This window comes from Camarhynchus parvulus, chromosome 1 (genome assembly GCF_901933205.1).
Source record: "Camarhynchus parvulus chromosome 1, STF_HiC, whole genome shotgun sequence".
In the NCBI taxonomy this organism is placed as follows: Eukaryota; Metazoa; Chordata; class Aves; order Passeriformes; family Thraupidae; genus Camarhynchus; species Camarhynchus parvulus.
In genome coordinates, this window is record NC_044571.1 from 450151 (window position 1) to 467246 (window position 17096).

Sequence of the window (17096 nt, forward strand, 5' to 3'; positions counted from 1 at the left end):
TGGGGGAGCAGAAGGGTCTCAGGGCTGGCACTGTGTGCTGCAGGAGGTGCCCTGTGTGCCAGGCCCACGTCCCCTCAGCCTGGGGGAGCTCAGGGCCCAGGGGAGGCAGAGCTTGGAGGCTCTGGGTAGGGCAGGAGGAACGGGGGTACCTGTGTGCTCCCAGGGCTCTGCAGACACGGGGGCTGCAGCCCCAGTTTGTGGGATCAGCTGTGCTCGGGGCCATTAAAGCTGCAGGGAATGGAGACATCCTGCTCCTTGTCATTACCAGTCACCCTCAGAACCGAGCTGGACATCTCTGATAAAGCCCTGGCCCAGCCCCAGCTGGGCACTGGTGGCAGGGATGCTTGGACAGTCCCAGGTGACACCTGGGGGCCTGAGCTGGCCCAGGTGTGAGCCTCCAGCCCCAATTTCAGCTTCTTGGCGCTCAAGACACCTCGAGTGAGACATTTCCAGGGAGCCCTTCCAGTTCCATCATGGCAGAGGTGGGCAGAGAGCCTGCCCAGCCTCCTGCCCACCTGTGTGCCCAGCTGCTCACCTGCCTGCCCCTCCTGCCCCCTCCTCCCTGCAGGTGACACACCTGTGGCAAGCACTGCGCACTCCAATTCCCAAAGCAAGGCAGCCTTTCCCTGTAGCATTTCCTTCCTTTGTGTACAACCCTGCCTCAGGAGAGCAGTGTTTCTCCTGCCCAGGTGTGTTGTGAGGACCTGTGGTGCTTCTCCCAGTAAATCCCATCTCTCTCTCTCCTGTTCCCACCTGGCTGCCCCCCAGATGCAGCCTGGCTTTTCGGGCGCAGGTTCAGCGACCGCTCCTCGCTGTCCTCGGAGGATCAGTCCCTCTGGAAATACCCTGGTTTGGTTCTCTTCAGTTTTATTCTCATTTTTTTATTCTGCCCTCTGGCCTCTTTCTGGACTAAAATACATCCACCAATTTTCCATCTTTCTGCCACGGGAACTAATGAATGTATCTGTCCTCGCTGAGCCATCGCCACCTGCACTAACCCTGGGAAGAGTCTGGTGGGATGAAGAAGAATCTCAGCTGCAGCTCCCACGTGCTGCTGGGAGCAGTTGGGGGGTGGGACTCACTCCATTTTACCCCTGAGGTGGAGGTGAAGGAGCCACTGAGGCCAGGAGGAGGTGACAGCAGTGCCTGCCCCATCCCTGCCCACCGGTGCTGCTGGTGCTGTGCTCCCTCAGAATCCCTGAATAAACTGAGCAGTGCCACTCTTGGGGAATCCTGGAGCCCCAGTGCCCTGGGGATGGCACACAGCCTCCAGGCCTTGGCTTCCTCTGGAAGCCTCCCCTTCAGAGGGAGACGGAGCAGGTGGATGTGCCAGCCTTGAGCAGGGAGGGCTTTTCCTTGGGATGTTTGGGGAATGTTGGTAAAATGTCTGTCTGGAGGGAAGTGGTGGGTCTGGGAAGCCAGGTCCCAGCCCCTGCTCCAGAGCTCATTGCAGGGTGAGTCTTGGAGAAGGAGAGCACGAAGGAGGGAAGGTTCCATTCCTCACTGGGAAGTGAGCAGTGGAACACCAGGAAAAAATGGGGAATCCTTAGGGAAAAAACATGGTCCAAGGGAAAAAGAAACCTGTAGCAGAAACCCATCACCTCAGTGAGTTACTCTGCAGTCAGATTCCTCTGAACCCTCCACAGTGAGATTCCCAAATTGGAATTGCAGCTCTTGCAATGGAATAGCTGGTGTAAAATTCCAAGTTCATGGATGGGCACTGTAGGGAGCAAGGAGCGGTGGGAATGACTCTGATTCACCTTGGGGCTGTGGAAACAGCCAAGTTGCCAGAATTATTCCTTCTTATTCTTCCTTCCACTGGAAATACGTCCCTGTGGATCTTTCAGCCCTGAGTCGTTCTGCCAGAGGAGCCCTGTGTGTCCAGCTGGGATTTTCCAGAGCAGGGATTGCTGGTTCTTCCATTCCCAAAGGAGCTCTCCTCCTCCTCCTCCATTTCTGAGCTTTCCTGTCTCTGCATCTTTTTAACCCATTTGTACATTAATTTCTTATGCACATAAGAAATCCTGAGCAATCCTGAACACCTTATCTCCTGCCAGAGGAGATCATCTTGTATGGAATGGGGATGGAATAAAGCCAGCTGGGGATGGGCTGCAGCCCTGGGATCCCGCTTCCCATGGTGGAGGGGAGCATTCCCAAGGCTCCAGGCAGGTGAAGGGGCCTCCCCTGGCTCTGGGGTGACCCTGGGGGCAGGAGTGGGGCACAGGCAGCTGCTCAGGGATTGCTGGGCTCCAGGTCCAGCCAGGTGTGACCACAGGGCTGGAGAGATCCCGGGGAGCTTTGCCGGCAGTTCAGGAGCTGGTGCTGGGGCTCCAAAGGACATTCCCAAACCAAGGGGAACTGGCAACCACAGGAGAATTTTTCTCAGGTTGAGGGGGTCCCTGGTCAGTCACAGTGGTCCTGGAATAGGCTGGGAGCAGGTGAGGCCGCCCTGGGGCCAGTCACCAGTTCAGGCAAGGAGGAATCAGGCATGAATCCCAGGAAGTCTGGGTTGGGAGGGATCCTAAATCCACCCAGTGCCACCCCTGCCATGGCAGGGACACCTCCCACTGTCCCCAGTGTCCAGCCTGGCCTTGGGCACTGCCAGGGATGCAGGGGCAGCCCCAGCTGCTCTGGGCACCCTGTGCCAGGGCCTGCCCACCCTGCCAGGGAACAATTCCTGCCCAATATCCTCAACCTCTTTATTTTCAACCAACCAGGGAACTGCCCCTGGATCCCTGGCAGTGCCCAAGGCCAGGTTGGACACTGGGACAGTGGGAGGTGTCCCTGCCATGGCAGAGCTGGGAAGAGATGATCTTTAGGTCCCTCCCAACCCAATCCCTGTATGATTCCATGCTGCCAGGCTCTGCTCCTGGTGCTGCCCTTGCACAGTGAATCAAGCAGAGCTGAGCTCTGTGAGTGGAGCTTCAGGTGCCAACACTGACCTGCTCACCTGGGGCTCCTGCTTTGGGCTGTCCCACCCAGGCAGCAGGACTGGAGCCATGAGGGCTGTGAGGGTGCAATGGCCCTGGAAGTGCCCAGTTCATGGCTCTCCAGGAGCCGGGTGGTGGCTCCAGGTGGGATGGATCACACAGAGCCACTCTCTGCGTCAGGCAAGATGCTCAGATAAGGTGTTCAGAGGCACCTACATCAGCAATGCTGGGCATTAATCCAGCATGTTCAGCACCAGCTTAAAGCTGCTTCTGCATTAAACAGGCCTTAACTGCTGGCACGAGGTGGGACAGTGCTGGTGGCACAGGGACAGTGGGATGGTGCTGCTGTGGTGGTGCCTGTGGGACTGGGATGGTGGGATGGTGCTGGTGGGATGGTGTCTGTGGGGTGGTGCTGCTGTGGTGGTGCCTGTGGGACTGGGATGGTGCCAGTGGGGTGGTGCTGCTCTCATGGTGCCAGTGGGCCAGTGCCAGACCTGGTGGAGCTCGGCAGGCTGGGCTGTGCCCTCGCTCTCTGGTGGTGGAGCTCCACAGGCTGGACTGTGCCCTCGCTCTGTCCTGGCAGAGCTCCGTGGGCTGGGCTGGGCCGTGCCCTCATTCTGTCCTGGTGGAGCTCCACAGGCTGGGCTGTGCTGTGCCCTCGCTCTGTCCTGGCGGAGCTCCGCCAGCCGGGCTGGGCCATGCCCTCACTCTCTCCTGGCGGAGCTCCGCAGGCCGTGCCCTCCCCTCACTGTCCCCCTGTGTCGTTGCAGCTCCGGCCTTGCCCAGCACAGTCCGGCAGCGCCTGGTGGAGCCGCAGCACGGCCACGGATCGCAGAGGTTGGTAGAGAGTCTCGTGCCGGGGCAGCCCGAGGCGGGCCCCGTGGCCCCGCTGCGCGCGGGCCGAGTGTCCCTGCGCCGAATGCACAGCCTCACCTCTGGACAGTCCTTCGGCTCCGACCCGCCCGGCTCCAGCCCATCGCCTGCCTCCACCTCCTCCACCTCCTGCTCCTCATCCACCACCACCGCACCTGCTCCTGCTTGCCATGTCCACCCTATCTATTACCATCACACCACCTCTTATTTCCTCCAGATGGATTCCATCCCCGACCTGCCCCCTCCTGATGTCACCTCTGGAGTTCGCTGTCGCACTGGGAGCTTTGGGTATATTGCTGTTTCTTTTCTAGCTGCCTCCTGCCTGCCGTGCCTCGGAGCTGATGCTTGCTGGGGTGCTCTTTCTCTCACCTTCCTCCTGCCCTTTTCTTTTGGGCCTTTGTTCCGTGATTTATCCACTCTTGTTCCTTCCGCTGCTCTCCCGAGCCGCTGGAGCCTCTCAGGAGGATTCCGTGGGCCATCCCCATGCCCAAGAACTCAGTGGGGGCGTTCCCGAGGTGCTCTGCTGCTGTTTTACTGCAGCTGAGCAAATGAGAATTCCCAGTGCTCAGTGTTCCCTGAACAAGGCAATGTGAGGAGGTAACAGAGCTGATCACCAAACCTGATCTGATTTGAAGCCTGGACCTCCCTGGGGTCCTCACAAGTGAATTGCAAAGGGAACATGGGTGGGGACCACGAGGTAGCAGCTGGAGAAATCTGGGGTGGTTTTCAGAGGTGCTAGAGTGGCAGTTCAGGAGTGTGTTCTGGAGTGACTCCACCTCTGGTGTGGTAGGGATGAGGAAGAGGGTATTTTGGCTAGGGAATGTCTGAGGAGGGAGTTGGAGCTGCTTCTGTTGGCTTTAGCTTGGTCCCCTTCAGTTGGCTAGGGACTGGTTATCCTCCATCCCTCAATGCCAGAGCTGTCCCAGGTCACGGTGCTGCTGACAGGGAGGAGCAGGAATCCTGCCTGGTGCTCCAAGGGGCCCTGACAGCCTGACAGGAATGCTGTGTGTCCCAAGCACAGGGTCAGGCTCCTGGGGTGGCTTTCACCCCAGTGACATCCCAGACACATGGTGGTCCCACGGGGCCAGGGGTGCAGCCAGTCCCAAGGTGTGGTGTCCCTGTGGGATCCCCCTGGGGCACTGGGATGTGTGCTCATGGCCTCAGCTGTGCCAGGCACTGGATGCAGGCAGTGGGGAGGCTGTGATGGGCCAGGGAATCCTGTCCCTGCCAGGTCATTCCATCTCTGTTCCATGCTTTCTCCATGGCAAAATTAAAACCAGACTGCTGATCCTCAGTACTGGGGAGCAGACTGCTGGGAGAAGGCTGGAAGTCTCTGGGTGAGGCAGAGGAGAGGGGAAATGTCCTTCCACCATCATTTCTCCAGGCAGGGAAACATTCCCAGTCACCACATCTTCACCCATCCCAGCACAATGTCCCATTATCCCTTTACCTGTGGGTCCCCCTGCCCTCAGGTGCTGGGATCTCTCCTGGCCTTGTTCACAGTCTCTGGTTGGGATGTTCCACCCCCTCCCTGCCCCGTGTGTCTCCAAGCTGAGCAGCCCCAGGCACATTCTGGAGTCTGGAATACCGAGGGGGAAATTCCTGCAGCTGCTCCACAGTGGAGAATTAAAGAGCAGCATCTCACTTAATTCAGTAATGGTTGGTTGGGGATGATGAGAAGCAGTGTAATTAATTAACTCCTACCAGTGGGAGCTCAATTGCAGCTGTCCCAGTTGGACTGGTAAGAGCTGGGAGTGCTGCTGGTCCCTGCCTCCATTGCCTCCCTGACTCTGCAGGAGGGAGGGCTCATCCTGGCAGCCTGGGGCGCATGTCCTGTGTCCAAAACAGCTGTTTAAATGGGATTTATTTCCACTGAGGCCCGTGGCATGTGGAATTCCTGCCCAGGACAAAGCCTGAGTCCCTGCAGACCCCCTGAGAGTGGCAGAGGGAAACAGGCTCCAGTGTGGGGACCCCAGGAGGGGAAGGGGACGGTGCCAGAGGAGGGAATAAGTGGGGCCTGCCCTGGTCAGAGCCCAGCTGGTCACCACTGGGTGCCAGCAGGACTGTTCTGTCCCTGCTCCATGGCAAAGCCCAGCTGGTGGTGCAGGGGAAGGGATGGAGTCAGAACCTCCCACCTGGGACTTGCTCCAGCTGCACCTCAGCAGCAGCTCCCCCACCTCATCATCCCTGCTCAGGCCAGCAGCAGAAATGAGGAGTTGTGTGCCCAAGGATGTGGGTTTGTGGTGTGCTGATAACTGTTTTATCCAGCTGCATCACTAGCAGACCCTGCTTTGATGCATCCCTAAAAGCGCCGCTGCCGATGGATTGCTGCCCCTCTTTGATACCCCTGCTCCTGGAGGCCTTTCCTTACATCCCTGAGCCTCCTGAGGAGCCTCAGAAAGGCCCTCCAGGGAGCCCCTGCAAGGAGCAGAGCCCCAGAGAGTCCTGGCTCCCTTGGTAGGAGGAAAGTGCCACCCCAGGGCTGCTGGAGCTCTTTAGCCTCTCGCACTTCCCCCAGAGCCCAGGCTGGGCAGAGCTCGCAGGAGAATCCTCTCCGAGGAGCTGCCCCCGAGGAGCGAGGCTGGGGATCGCTGTCTCCGGAGTCCTGCTGGGGTTATCCTGGCAGGGAGCCTCTCCCTCAACTCCTCACTCTCTGCTTCTCTTTTGCAATTGGCTTCAGAGGATCCGGCGCCAATAAGGTCAGAGCGGTTCCGGGCCCGAGGCGGCTGCGGGATCGGGGGGTCCCCGGGGGGAGAGGGGCTGGAGGGGCTGTGTGTGCACAGGGGTTTCTGCTGCCAGTGCCTGCCTCAGGTGGATGAAACCCACGGAGATGGGAGCGTAGCCCCGAATGCCCAGGCCCTTCTCCAACCAGGAAGGGAGGTGGCAGCCAAAGCTCAGGGAAGGGAGAGAGTCAGGAACCCAGGGAAATGAGTAATTCACAGCTCTCGCAGGCTGGAAGCTGCTGCTGGGTGTGCGTTGAGGCTGTGCCAAGCTCAGCCCCACAGCAAATTTGGGACTTTGCCTTAAGAAAAGCCTTGGTCCCTGGTGCCACAGGCACAGAGCCCGGCAGCTGAGGGTGCTCTCCGAGCCAGACACAAAGGGATGGCGCAGCCAAGGCTCTGTGGCTGCTGCAGCACACCCAGGGCAGCTCCTGGGCCATGCTGGGCTGCACCCCAGTGGGAACACCCAGAGAAATCCCTCGTGGGCTGCAGGGCTGGGGAAAAATAGGTGTTTGTTCTCCATCCTCCTGCTGCTCCTCCCCTGCTCCTCCTCCGCTCCCAGGCTTCCTGTGCTCCAGGCTTTCCTTTTCCATGCTTTGCTCTCTGCCTCTTTTGTTCATCATCCCCATCTCCTCACCCTCCCTCCTTCCCTCCCTCCTGGCTCGGGTGGATCCTGGTGGGGTGGGAGGGGGCCAGGAGGAAGCAGATCCATCCTGCCTTAGGCAGGGTCACTGTGGAGGTGCTGGAGTGCCTGGATCCATGGAAAAGAGCAGGGAGTGCTGCTGGCATCCATGGAAAAGAGCAGGGAGTGCTGCTGGTATCAATGGAAAAGAGCAGGGAGTGCTGCTGGCATGGAGGAAGGCTCAGGCTACCAGGTATTTCCCTGTCCAGTTGCTGCTCTGTGGTTTCCAGGAGGGATGAGGTGTCAGGGGCTCCTGCTGCTCCACAAAAACACCTCCTCTGATTCCTGCCTGGGATCCCATCAAGGCCAGCCTGTCCTGGGATAGCTTTTCCTCTTGAAAGTGTGCTGGAACAGTTCAGGAGCATAGTCCTCATGAAAATCAGTGGGATATAGGCCAGGCCTTGCTGAGCCTCATCAGGGATGATGGCAGTCTCCTGGCAATGCTCTTTCCTCCCTGTTGTCCTGGCATGGACTCAGAAGTGTCCACTCCTCTTGCTGCCTGACCCAGTCAGTGTGATCCCAGGAATCCTGTCCCTGCTCTTGTGCACTTCCTTGTGGGAACCACCAGGGAAAGCCTCATTTGGGGCTGAGGAAAATCCCAGAAGTTCCTGGTCACTGGTGTTCAGCTCCCAAAATCAGCCTGTGGGTGCCCCAGCAGGAATGCAGGAGGTCCCTGTGCCTGTGCCAGGTGTCCCTTGGATTGTCCCTGCTGTGGTGGCTGTGTCCTGTGTGCTGGGATGTCCCCAGAGCCTGGCACAGCAGGGTGGGCACTGCTGCTGCTCTGGTGGGTGCTGCTCTCACCAGCTCCTCCCTGTGTCCTTCAGGAATATATTCCTGACTTGCAGCTGGAGGGATTGTGTATGAGCAGAGCAGGAATATTTGGGAATTGTGTGCTCTTGGGCATCAGCTCCTTCAGCCCCCCGGATGAGCCCGGAGGGATGGGCTGGGGCTCCCAGGAGGTGGAACCCATGTGGTGCACCCACTCCCACTCCAGGGTGAGGATCCCAGAGCACAGCCACGCCAGGAGCGGGGACACGGACCCTGTGCTGCAGCCAGCGCGGCCCCAGGAGGGGACACGGTGGCCCTGGTGTCACCGAGGCCCTGCCCAGCTCCTGCAGTGTGGGACCAGCTGTCCTGGGATCAGGTTCCCACTCTGCTCTCCGGGCAGAAGATCTTCGTGGAGCAGAGCATGGCTCTCCATCTGCTGTTGTCCTTTGCTGCACCTGCTGCCAGCGCTGCAGGGCTGCTTTGGTCCTGCTGCATTGAAACCTGCCAGGCCTGCAGGAGAGGGAGCAGCTCCGTGGAGCCCAGCAGGGAACACTCACCCTCTTCACACATCCTTGAAGTCTCCTCAGTTGGAAGAAAATCCATTCTCTCCTGTATTTGCTGCCCTCTTGCTGTTAGAAAGGATTTCTGTCATGGACCCTGACCCGGATCTCTCCCTGTGGGACTGTGGCAGCCAGAAGGACGGGCTGGATTTCCTGGAGAAGAAGATTCCCTGGTGGAGCTGGGGCACTGCCTGTGAAGGGAGCGGGTGTTGCTGTGCCCCCATCCCCAGCCAGGGCACACGGGGGCCCTTGGGGCTCTCCCACCTCCTCCATGAGTCCAGAGGGGGCCCTGCATTCCTGCCAGGATCCGATCCTGCCTGGCCTGACCCTGGCTCTGCCCAGCACCATTCCTGTGCCAAGGTTCTGCCCCACAGCCTGGCTCCTTCTCCAGCCCTGCTGGGCCCAGTGCCGGCTGCTCCTGGCCTTGGGCTGGTGCCAGCCCCTGCAGCCAAAGGCTGCCTTGTTCTCCTGGAAAGGGGCACTTTCCAGGGATTTGTGGAGTTCACAAACCTCTGGAACTGGGTGTTCTCAGCAAGGGCTCAGCATGTGCAGGTGAGGGCTTCTGCCACCTTCCCTGGGAGAGGAGTGTCCAGGCAGGAGTTCCAGCAGGAATTCCCCTTTGCAGGTGTGGTAAGCCACGAGTAGAAACATTTGGGAAGAGCAGGAGATTCCTGAATTCCCTGAATGAGCTGGAGGCTGCGATGGCAGTGACACTCTGTCTGCAGGCACTGACTGGCAGCATCCCCAGGTGTCCCAGCCCAGGGCTGTGGGTGTGTCCCCATTTTGGGGGTCAGCTCCAACACCCCGAGTTCAGCCCCACTGTGTTCTGTGGCTGCTGCTGCTCCCCAGTTACCCCAATTACCCCAGCTATCCCAGTTACCCCAGTTACCCCAGTTGTCCCAGTTACCCCAGTGACAGCCATGGACCACTGGCCATGACAGTGACCTCCTGCAATATCCCCTGGTGGCCCTGGGAGCTCGGTGGCTCCACACGTGTGACGATGGCACTCGTGTCCCTCAGAGGGGCTCCAGCTGCCCACTCAGCATCCCCTGGGATCTCACACCACTGGATTGTTCCCTTCTCCCAGCGGCTCACCCAGGATGTGGCTCGGACACCGGCCAGGCTGGGCTCCACCAAGGACAAGGACAATGCCAGCCATGCGCAGGGCTCTTTGCTGCTGGGCAGGAGGAGAGCTGAGGTGTTCTGCACAGCTGGGATCCCCCAGTAGATCCAGGGCTGAATGCCAGCCACCCACAGGATCCTCTTTTCCTCTGTGTGTTCCCTGGAGCTGCTGAACGAGGGCCCAGCTTTATTCCCTGGGTTCTGTTTAAGGAATGCTCTTGTTCCAGCACAAGGAGAAGGTTCTGGGCCTGTCCCAGCCCAAACAGGACTACAACGTGTGCCAGCACTTGGTGGAGAGCATGAGGAGGCCAGGACTGGACCAGCACTGGGAAACATCATCAGGGACAGGGATCCAGGGCATGGACAGGGATCCAGAGCATGGAAAAGGATCCTGAACAGGGACAGGGATCCAGGGCAGGGACAGGGATCCAGGGCAGGGACAGGGATCCAGGGCAGGGACAGGGATCATGGGCATGGACAGGGATCCAGGGCAGGGACAGGGATCATGGCAGGGACAGGGATCCAGGGCAGGGACAGGGATCCAGGGCAGGGACAGGGATCCAGGGCAGCCCCAGCCTGGCAGTGACACGGAGCTGGTGCTGTGGGCACACCCTGCAGGGAAGGGATGGGGCATCCAGGGGCACCTGGGCAGGCTGGAGAGCTGGGACCCTGCCAGCCTCGTGCAGCTCAGCAGGACCAAGGGCAAGGCCTGCAGCTGGCTGGGGGCAATCCCAGCACAAACACAGCCTGGGCAGAATGGACTGGGAGCAGCCTGGGAGAAGGAGCTGGAGATTGGTGGGAGAAGCTCCACAGGCTCTGGCCACGAGCACTGGGACCTGAAATCCCTGTGCCCTGGGCTGATCCCACGGGGTGGGCACCAGGAAAGGGACTGGGATTGTGTCCCTGTGTCCCCTCAGGTGATTTCCCAGCTGCAGAGCTGCCCCAGCCCTGGGCCCAGCCCAGGGAGGAGCTGGAGCTGCTGCAGAGAGCCCAGAGGAGGCTCCAGGATGAGCAGAGGGATGGAGCAGCTCTGCTGGCAGGAAAGGCTGGCACAGCTGGCATTGTTCACCTGCACAGGAGAAGCTTTGGCCTGAGCTCAGGGTGGCCTTGCAGGGCCTGCAGGAGCCCCAGGAAAGCTGGAGAGAGACAATTTCCAGGGGATGCAGGGACAGCACCCAGGGAATGGCTGCCAGTGCCAGAGGGCAGGGCTGGATGGGATCTTGGCAATGAGGAATTGTTCCCTGGCAGGGTGGGCAGGGGCTGGGATGGAATTCCATCCCTGGATCCCTGGCAGTGCCCAAGGCCAGGCTGGACATAGGGGACAGTGGCCATGGCAGGGGTGGCACTGGGTGGTCCTCCCAGTTCCTTCTCACCCAGACCAGTCTGGGATTCCTGAACATCTCTGCAGTTCCCCCTGGATGTCTCCAGCTCCCTTGAGGAGGTTTTCCCGTGTCTTGCCGGTCTCTTTGGCTGCCTCCGGGCCGATGGTGTTGGTGGTACCTTAGGAGATGATCTGGGGGCTCTGTGCAGTGCCAGGCAGGTTTGGTGACCCATGTGCAGGGGTCTGTGCCAGGAGCAGAGATCGGGGGGGCTCCAGGGTGAGGGACAGGTCAGCACCTCCCATCTCCTCCCACCTCCTCTTGCCTCTCTTCCCCTCACTCCTTTTCTTTCCATTTGCCTCCCATTCTGCTGCTCCCTCCTGTGCGTGGGCAGGGCCGGGCCCCTCGCCCATCCCCTGCCCGGGGGCAGCTCTGCCCGTGCCCTGGGGTCCATGGGCAGCACCGGAGCCCCTGGTTTGGCTGTCTGGGCACGCTGGCACCTGCACAGGGGTCCTGGGGAGGGGGCCAGCAGCATCCAGCCGGGAGGAGCGAGCTGTGACTTGTCATTTCCCTCGTGCTCCTGCCTCCCGCTCTCCAGAGGGGCTCTGGAGCCCCGTGGGCCGTCACCGGTAGGCACAGGCTGGGCACAAACCTCGTGCAGCGGCGGGGCTGGGCATGGCTTCGTGTGGGCAGGCCAAGCTCTAAATTCCTCCCGCCGGGGTTAGAGCTTGGCACCGGCTGAGCCGGGCAAGGGGCAGGGGCGGGGGGCTCGGGGGGCGCGGGCACACACGGATGTGGCAATGGCTGAGGGACCCTCGGGGAATCTGGGGGGACACCGGGCCTGGGGCGAGCTGGGATCCATGGGGAGGGTGGATCCTGTCCCCGAATGAGGGATCCCCTGGGATCTATGGGGAGGGAGGGATCCCATCCCAGAATGGGGAGAATGGATCCTATCCTGGAATGAGGGATCCTCTGGGATCCATGGGGAGGGAGGGATCCCATCACAGACTGAGGGATCCCCTGGGATCCATGGGGAGAATGGATCCCATCACAGACTGAGGGATCCCCTGGGATCCATGGGGAGAATGGATCCCATCACAGACCGAGGGATCCCCTGGGATCCATGGGGAGGATTGAGCCTCCATCCCGGTTTCGTGTCCTCACTCCCTCGAGCTGCTCGAGGTGAGCCCCCAGCCCAGGGATCCCCAACCCTGGGGCACAGAGAGGGGCCGAGCCGGGGCCGGGTGGGCAGGGGCTCAGTGCCAGCCCCTCTCCGGCGTCACTGGGGTCCCCTCAGCCGCTGCTGCCATCCGTGTGTGCGGGGCCGGGCCGGGCCGGGCGGGCACTGACCGCTCTCTCCCGGCGCTCTCCACCGCAGAGATTTAACTCGCTGCGACTCCGACTCCTCCATCCCGCACCTGAGCGACCACCAGCGTATCCCCAGCTCGGCGCCCAAGCTGCTGGCTGCCCGGCCCACGCTGCTGACCAGGTCCATGGAGGAGGCTGTCCCCGGGCCCCCGGGCCCCGGCGCGCCCACGCCCAACGGCGGCAGCCGGCACGGGGAGCCCTCCGCCCTGGTGGCTTTGCAGGAGCGGCTGCCCGAGAGCCCCATGGTGATGAAGAAGATGATGACGGTGAACCACGGCATGGAGAAGTCCTCCAGCCTGGGGGAGATCAGCCACCACCCGACGGCCGGCAAGCCCAGCCACTCGGATTCGTCCCGGTCGCACAGCCCCAGCTCCACCGACCCCGACACCCCCTCCCCCATCTCTGACTGCCGGCCCAGCGGCGCCAGGAACACCCGCATCCCGCAGCTGGCCGCCAAGAAGAGCCCGGGGGACGAGGACAGCAGCCTGACGGGCGACGAGGTTGACCTCGGCCAGAGCAAGAAAAAGTTCCCCATAAAGCTCTTCAAGAAGCCCAAGAAGTAGGGGGGGAGACCCCCGGACGCGTCCCGCCGGGCCCGGGGCCGGCCGTGCGCCGGGAACGCAGCGCGGCCCCGGCTCCCTCCGCACCCCGAGTCACCCCGGCGCCGGCACGGGAGGAGCTATTTAAACTTATTTATTTCCTCATCTCCGAGACGAGAAGCGCGACGCCGCCGGCTGCCCGCGAGAAGAGCCGCCCCTGCCCTCCCTCCGACCGCTGCGGTCCCGGCTTTGCTGTGCATGGCTTCCAGTTACTCCTGCTCTGCTCAGCCACGCGGCCTTTGGGTTTGGTTTCAATGTGGGTTTTTTTTTTTTTTTTTTAATTTTATTTTTTATTGTTGTTATTAATTTGTTTTGCTGCCTCCTCCGACTTTTGCACAGGCTGAGGGCGGGCCGGGGCCGCTCTGCGCTGCCCCCGGGGTGACTCCGCTCGCCGCGGTTCTCCCTCATTGCTCCGGGTCACTTTCCCAGCCCGGCCCCTCGGCTGCGCCCCTGGGAAGGGATCCCGTCCCCAGCAGCTCTCGCTGCACAGGAGCAGGGGAGGACTCTGCCCTTGCCGCCGGTACTTGCGTGCTCCCGGTGCCGCCGGGGGCCGCGGGGACGGGGCTGTCCCTGCACAGCTCTGCCCGGTGCCCGGGGAGGCCGGGACACGGGGCGGGAGGGACCCACGCCTGGCCCCGGCTCTGCTTCCCCGGAGCCCTGCACCGCTCCGAACCGCCGTGCCCGGGACCTGGCTGGGGACCCTGGTGACAGGGACAGTGAGGGAAGGGCCCTGGTGACAGGGACAGTGAGGGATGGACCCTGGTGACAGGGACAGTGAGGGAAGGGCCATCCCGAGGGGTGTTGGTGCAGAGCCATGTCCAGCCACACATCCACACGGAAAGGAGAGGAGGAGGCTCCTGGGAGCAGGTCCCCTGTCCCGTGTCCCCTGTCGTGGCTGGGCAGGGCCAGAGGGAGGGACCAGGACACAGCGGGGCTGTCCAGGGCAGGGGTCAGGCTGTGCCTGGGGGGCAGGACCATGACAGCCTCCCCTGGAGCAGGCCGGGTGCTGGGGGCTCTGTGCCCACCGAGGGACACAGGAGGCTCACACAGGCAGAGTCCCCCTTGCCCTGACACACCGGGGTGTCCCTGGCTGTGCCAGCCTGACCCGGGGCTCAGCCCGTCCTGAGCTGCTCCCAGGGGCTCTCCTGTCCTCCCTCAGTACATCGTGGGTCACATCCTGCTGCTCACAGCCCCGGCTCACCTCGGCATGTCCCCAGCACAGCCCCAGCCACTGCAGGGTCCCCACTGAGGGCAGCAGCTGTGGCTGAGTCCCACTCCCTGCGAGGGCCGAGCCTGCCCCGAGGGATGAGCCCTGCCCCATCCCCACCCCGAGGGATGAGCCCTGCCCCATCCCCAGGGCTGAGCACCGAGGGATGAGCCCTGCCCCATCCCCACCCCGAGGGATGAGCTCTGCCCCATCCCTGGGCCCTGCCCCACCCTGAGGGATGAGCCTCTGCTCCATCCCTGGGGCTGAGCACCGAGGGATGAGCTCTGCCCCATCCCTGGGCCCTGTCCCATCCCCTGCTCCCCTCTCCCAGCTCCTCCAGGAGCATCCACCAGCCCCGGGGCTGCCAGGGGAATCCCCAAGCCCTCTCCCACCCCACTCGAGGTGGCTCCCTGGCACCACAGGACCCCCCCAGCCCAGGGGCCCTGTCCTCAGCACCCCCTCCGTCCCCAGACCACAGTCCTACACATCCTTGGGGGGGTGGGCAGGGGGCTGCTCCTGCTGAGGCAGAGGAGGATGCACCATGGAGGGAGGAGGAGGAGGCCGAGAGCCCCCGGGGCCTTGCTTTATGCCAGAGTAATATATTTGTGTCTTGACAATTCAGGAAGGGCTACAAAGGTGTTTTTTGTTCCGTAGGCGGGAGTTAAACGATTTCACTGTTGCTTTGGGATAAGTGAAATATTCCTCTCAATGACTTTAAGTGCCTGCATTTCCCTGGGGACGGGGGGGACGCGCTCGGCCCCACAACAGGGCTGCTGCCTGGGCACCCCAATTCCATGGGCACCCCGATTGCGTGGGCACCCCAATCTGTGGGCACCACAATTTGTGGGCACCCCGATTCTGTGGGCACCTCGATTTGTGGGCAGCCTGATTTATGGGTACCCCAATCTGTGGGCACCCTGATTTATGGGCACCCCGATTTATTGGCTCCCTGATCTGTGGGCACCCCAATTTGTGGGCACCTCAATTTATGGGCACCCTGATTTATGGGTACCCCAATCTGTGGGCACCCTGATCTGTGGGCACCCTGTTTTATTGGCACCCCGATCTGTGGGCACCCCAATTTATGGGCACCCTGATTTATGGGCACCCCAATCTGTGGGCACCCTGATTTATGGGCACCCCAATCTGTGGGCACCCTGCTGTCACGGGCAGGGCCCCCCAGGAGCAGGGCCAGCGGGGTCGGGGCCAGAGCTGCTTGTGGTGGCAGAGACCTGTGGATGCTTCTGGAGAAGGGGTTGGGGATCCACCAAACAGCAACTGTTGACACATCTGCCAACTCTTGATTTAAGGTGGTTTTTGTTTTTTGTTTTTTGTCATTTCATAAAACTTTTCAATCCAATAAAGCATGTAGTCTATTTTACGAGCCCATGGCTGCTCTTCTCTTCTTGCAGCCTGTGCCAGGCTTCCAGCACGGTGGGGTCGGGGCACTGGTGCCTGCTGGGGATGTGTTCCTGGCCAGGTCGGTGGGGACAGAGGGACACCCCGGCTCCCCCCTGCACCAAGGCCCTGCCATCGTCCTCTCCCGTGGGAATTGGATCCACAGGCACAGTGGATCCACCCTGGGGACATCCTGGCACTTCCACTGCCATGGGGACACTGCCAGGACAGGGACAGGCAGCCACCCCCAGACTGCTTCAGGAGATGGGACAGCTCTGTGGGCAGCAGGTCACAGAATCCCAGAATGACCAGGCTGGGAGAGACCTTCAAGCCCATCGAGTCCAGCCCAGCCCCAGCAGCTCAACTGAGCCCTGGCCCCCAGTGCCACATCCAGGCTTTGTTAAACACACCCAGGCATGGGGACTGCACCACCTCCCCGGGCAGCCATTCCAGAACTTTCTCACCCTTGCTGCAAAAACCTTTTCCCTGCTGTCCAACCTGTATTTCCCTTGGTGCAGCTGGAGGCTGTGTGCTCTGGTTGTGTCAGTGCTGCTGGAGAAAGAGCCCAGCCCCAGGTGAGCACAGGCACCTTTCAGGAGCTGTGCAGAGTGATGGGGGCAGCCCTGAGTCTCCTTTTCTCCAGGCTGAGCAGCCCCAGCTCCCTCAGGGGTTCCTCTCAGGGTTTGTGTTCCCTCTCCAGCCTCATTGTCCCCTCTGGATGGGCTCAGTGTCCCAAACTGAGGGGCCCAGAGCTGGGTCCTGCTCACAGAGTGCCCCAGAGTCACCTCTGAGGTGCAGGATGTGCCCAGGACAAAGAGTGGGATCCGTGGTTGGCATCAGCCAGGCTGGGGGACAGCGATGGCACAGGGACAGCAGTTATCCCATGGGATGATGGCCCAGGGGGTACAGCCATCCCACGGGATGATGGCACAGCAGCCATGCCACGGGCCGTGCCCCGGCAGAGCCCGCTGCTCCCTCTCCAGTGCCCTGCCATGCCCACGGGCACACCCCTTGTCTCAGCACACCCTTCTGGGGGCAGACCCTGCTCCCTGCAGCCCCAGCTGCCCATGTTTACACTAAAAGCACCAAAACACCAAAACACATTTTCCAGGGCACAATCAGCGCTCCCCAAGCCCTCCCAGCCCGGCCTCTCCAGGGGCAAAGCTCTGCACAGCCCTGGGGCTCATTCAAACCCCGCAGCCCTTGGGGGGGCCCCTCGTTAGCCCGGTGCTCATTAGCACTCATTAACATTCATTAGGGCCGGCTGCCTCCAGGCGGGCACCCAGGGGATCAGCACACCCGGGCAGGGCTCAGGACAGGGGGACAGGGCTCAGACGCGGTGCCATGGCTCCGGTTCCTGCCCGGGCCCCTCCCGTGGGAGCTGTCCTGGGCCAGCACCGTGGCTTTCCTTTCCTCTGCAGCCACCTGAGAAACGAGCCTGCTGCTCCACCCACTCCTGCTTTCAGAACAGGGGAGCAAAACTCAGAGGAGAAAACTTGGAGGCAAACATCTGTGAGTGCAGCTCGGGCTCCAGCCAGCCCAAAACGCCA

At 61.5% G+C, this 17096-nt stretch overlaps 1 protein-coding gene across 5 annotated transcripts in view; it reads left to right on the forward strand.

The window, feature by feature from the left end:
• STIM1 (stromal interaction molecule 1) overlaps window positions 1–15512 on the forward strand; it is a 73310-nt gene extending 57798 nt beyond the window's left edge. For 2 of the 5 annotated variants that reach the window (XM_030961562.1, XM_030961554.1), the window contains exons 12-14: window positions 769–849; window positions 3701–4091; window positions 12353–15512. In XM_030961562.1, the coding sequence (XP_030817422.1) occupies window positions 769–849; window positions 3701–4091; window positions 12353–12905 (1025 nt within the window). In that variant the 3' untranslated portion in view covers window positions 12906–15512. The remainder of the gene's footprint in view (window positions 1–768; window positions 850–3700; window positions 4092–12352) is intronic. The other 3 variants (XM_030961581.1, XM_030961571.1, XM_030961590.1) reach the window with 3 other exon arrangements.
• The last annotated feature ends 1584 nt before the right edge of the window (window positions 15513–17096 follow it).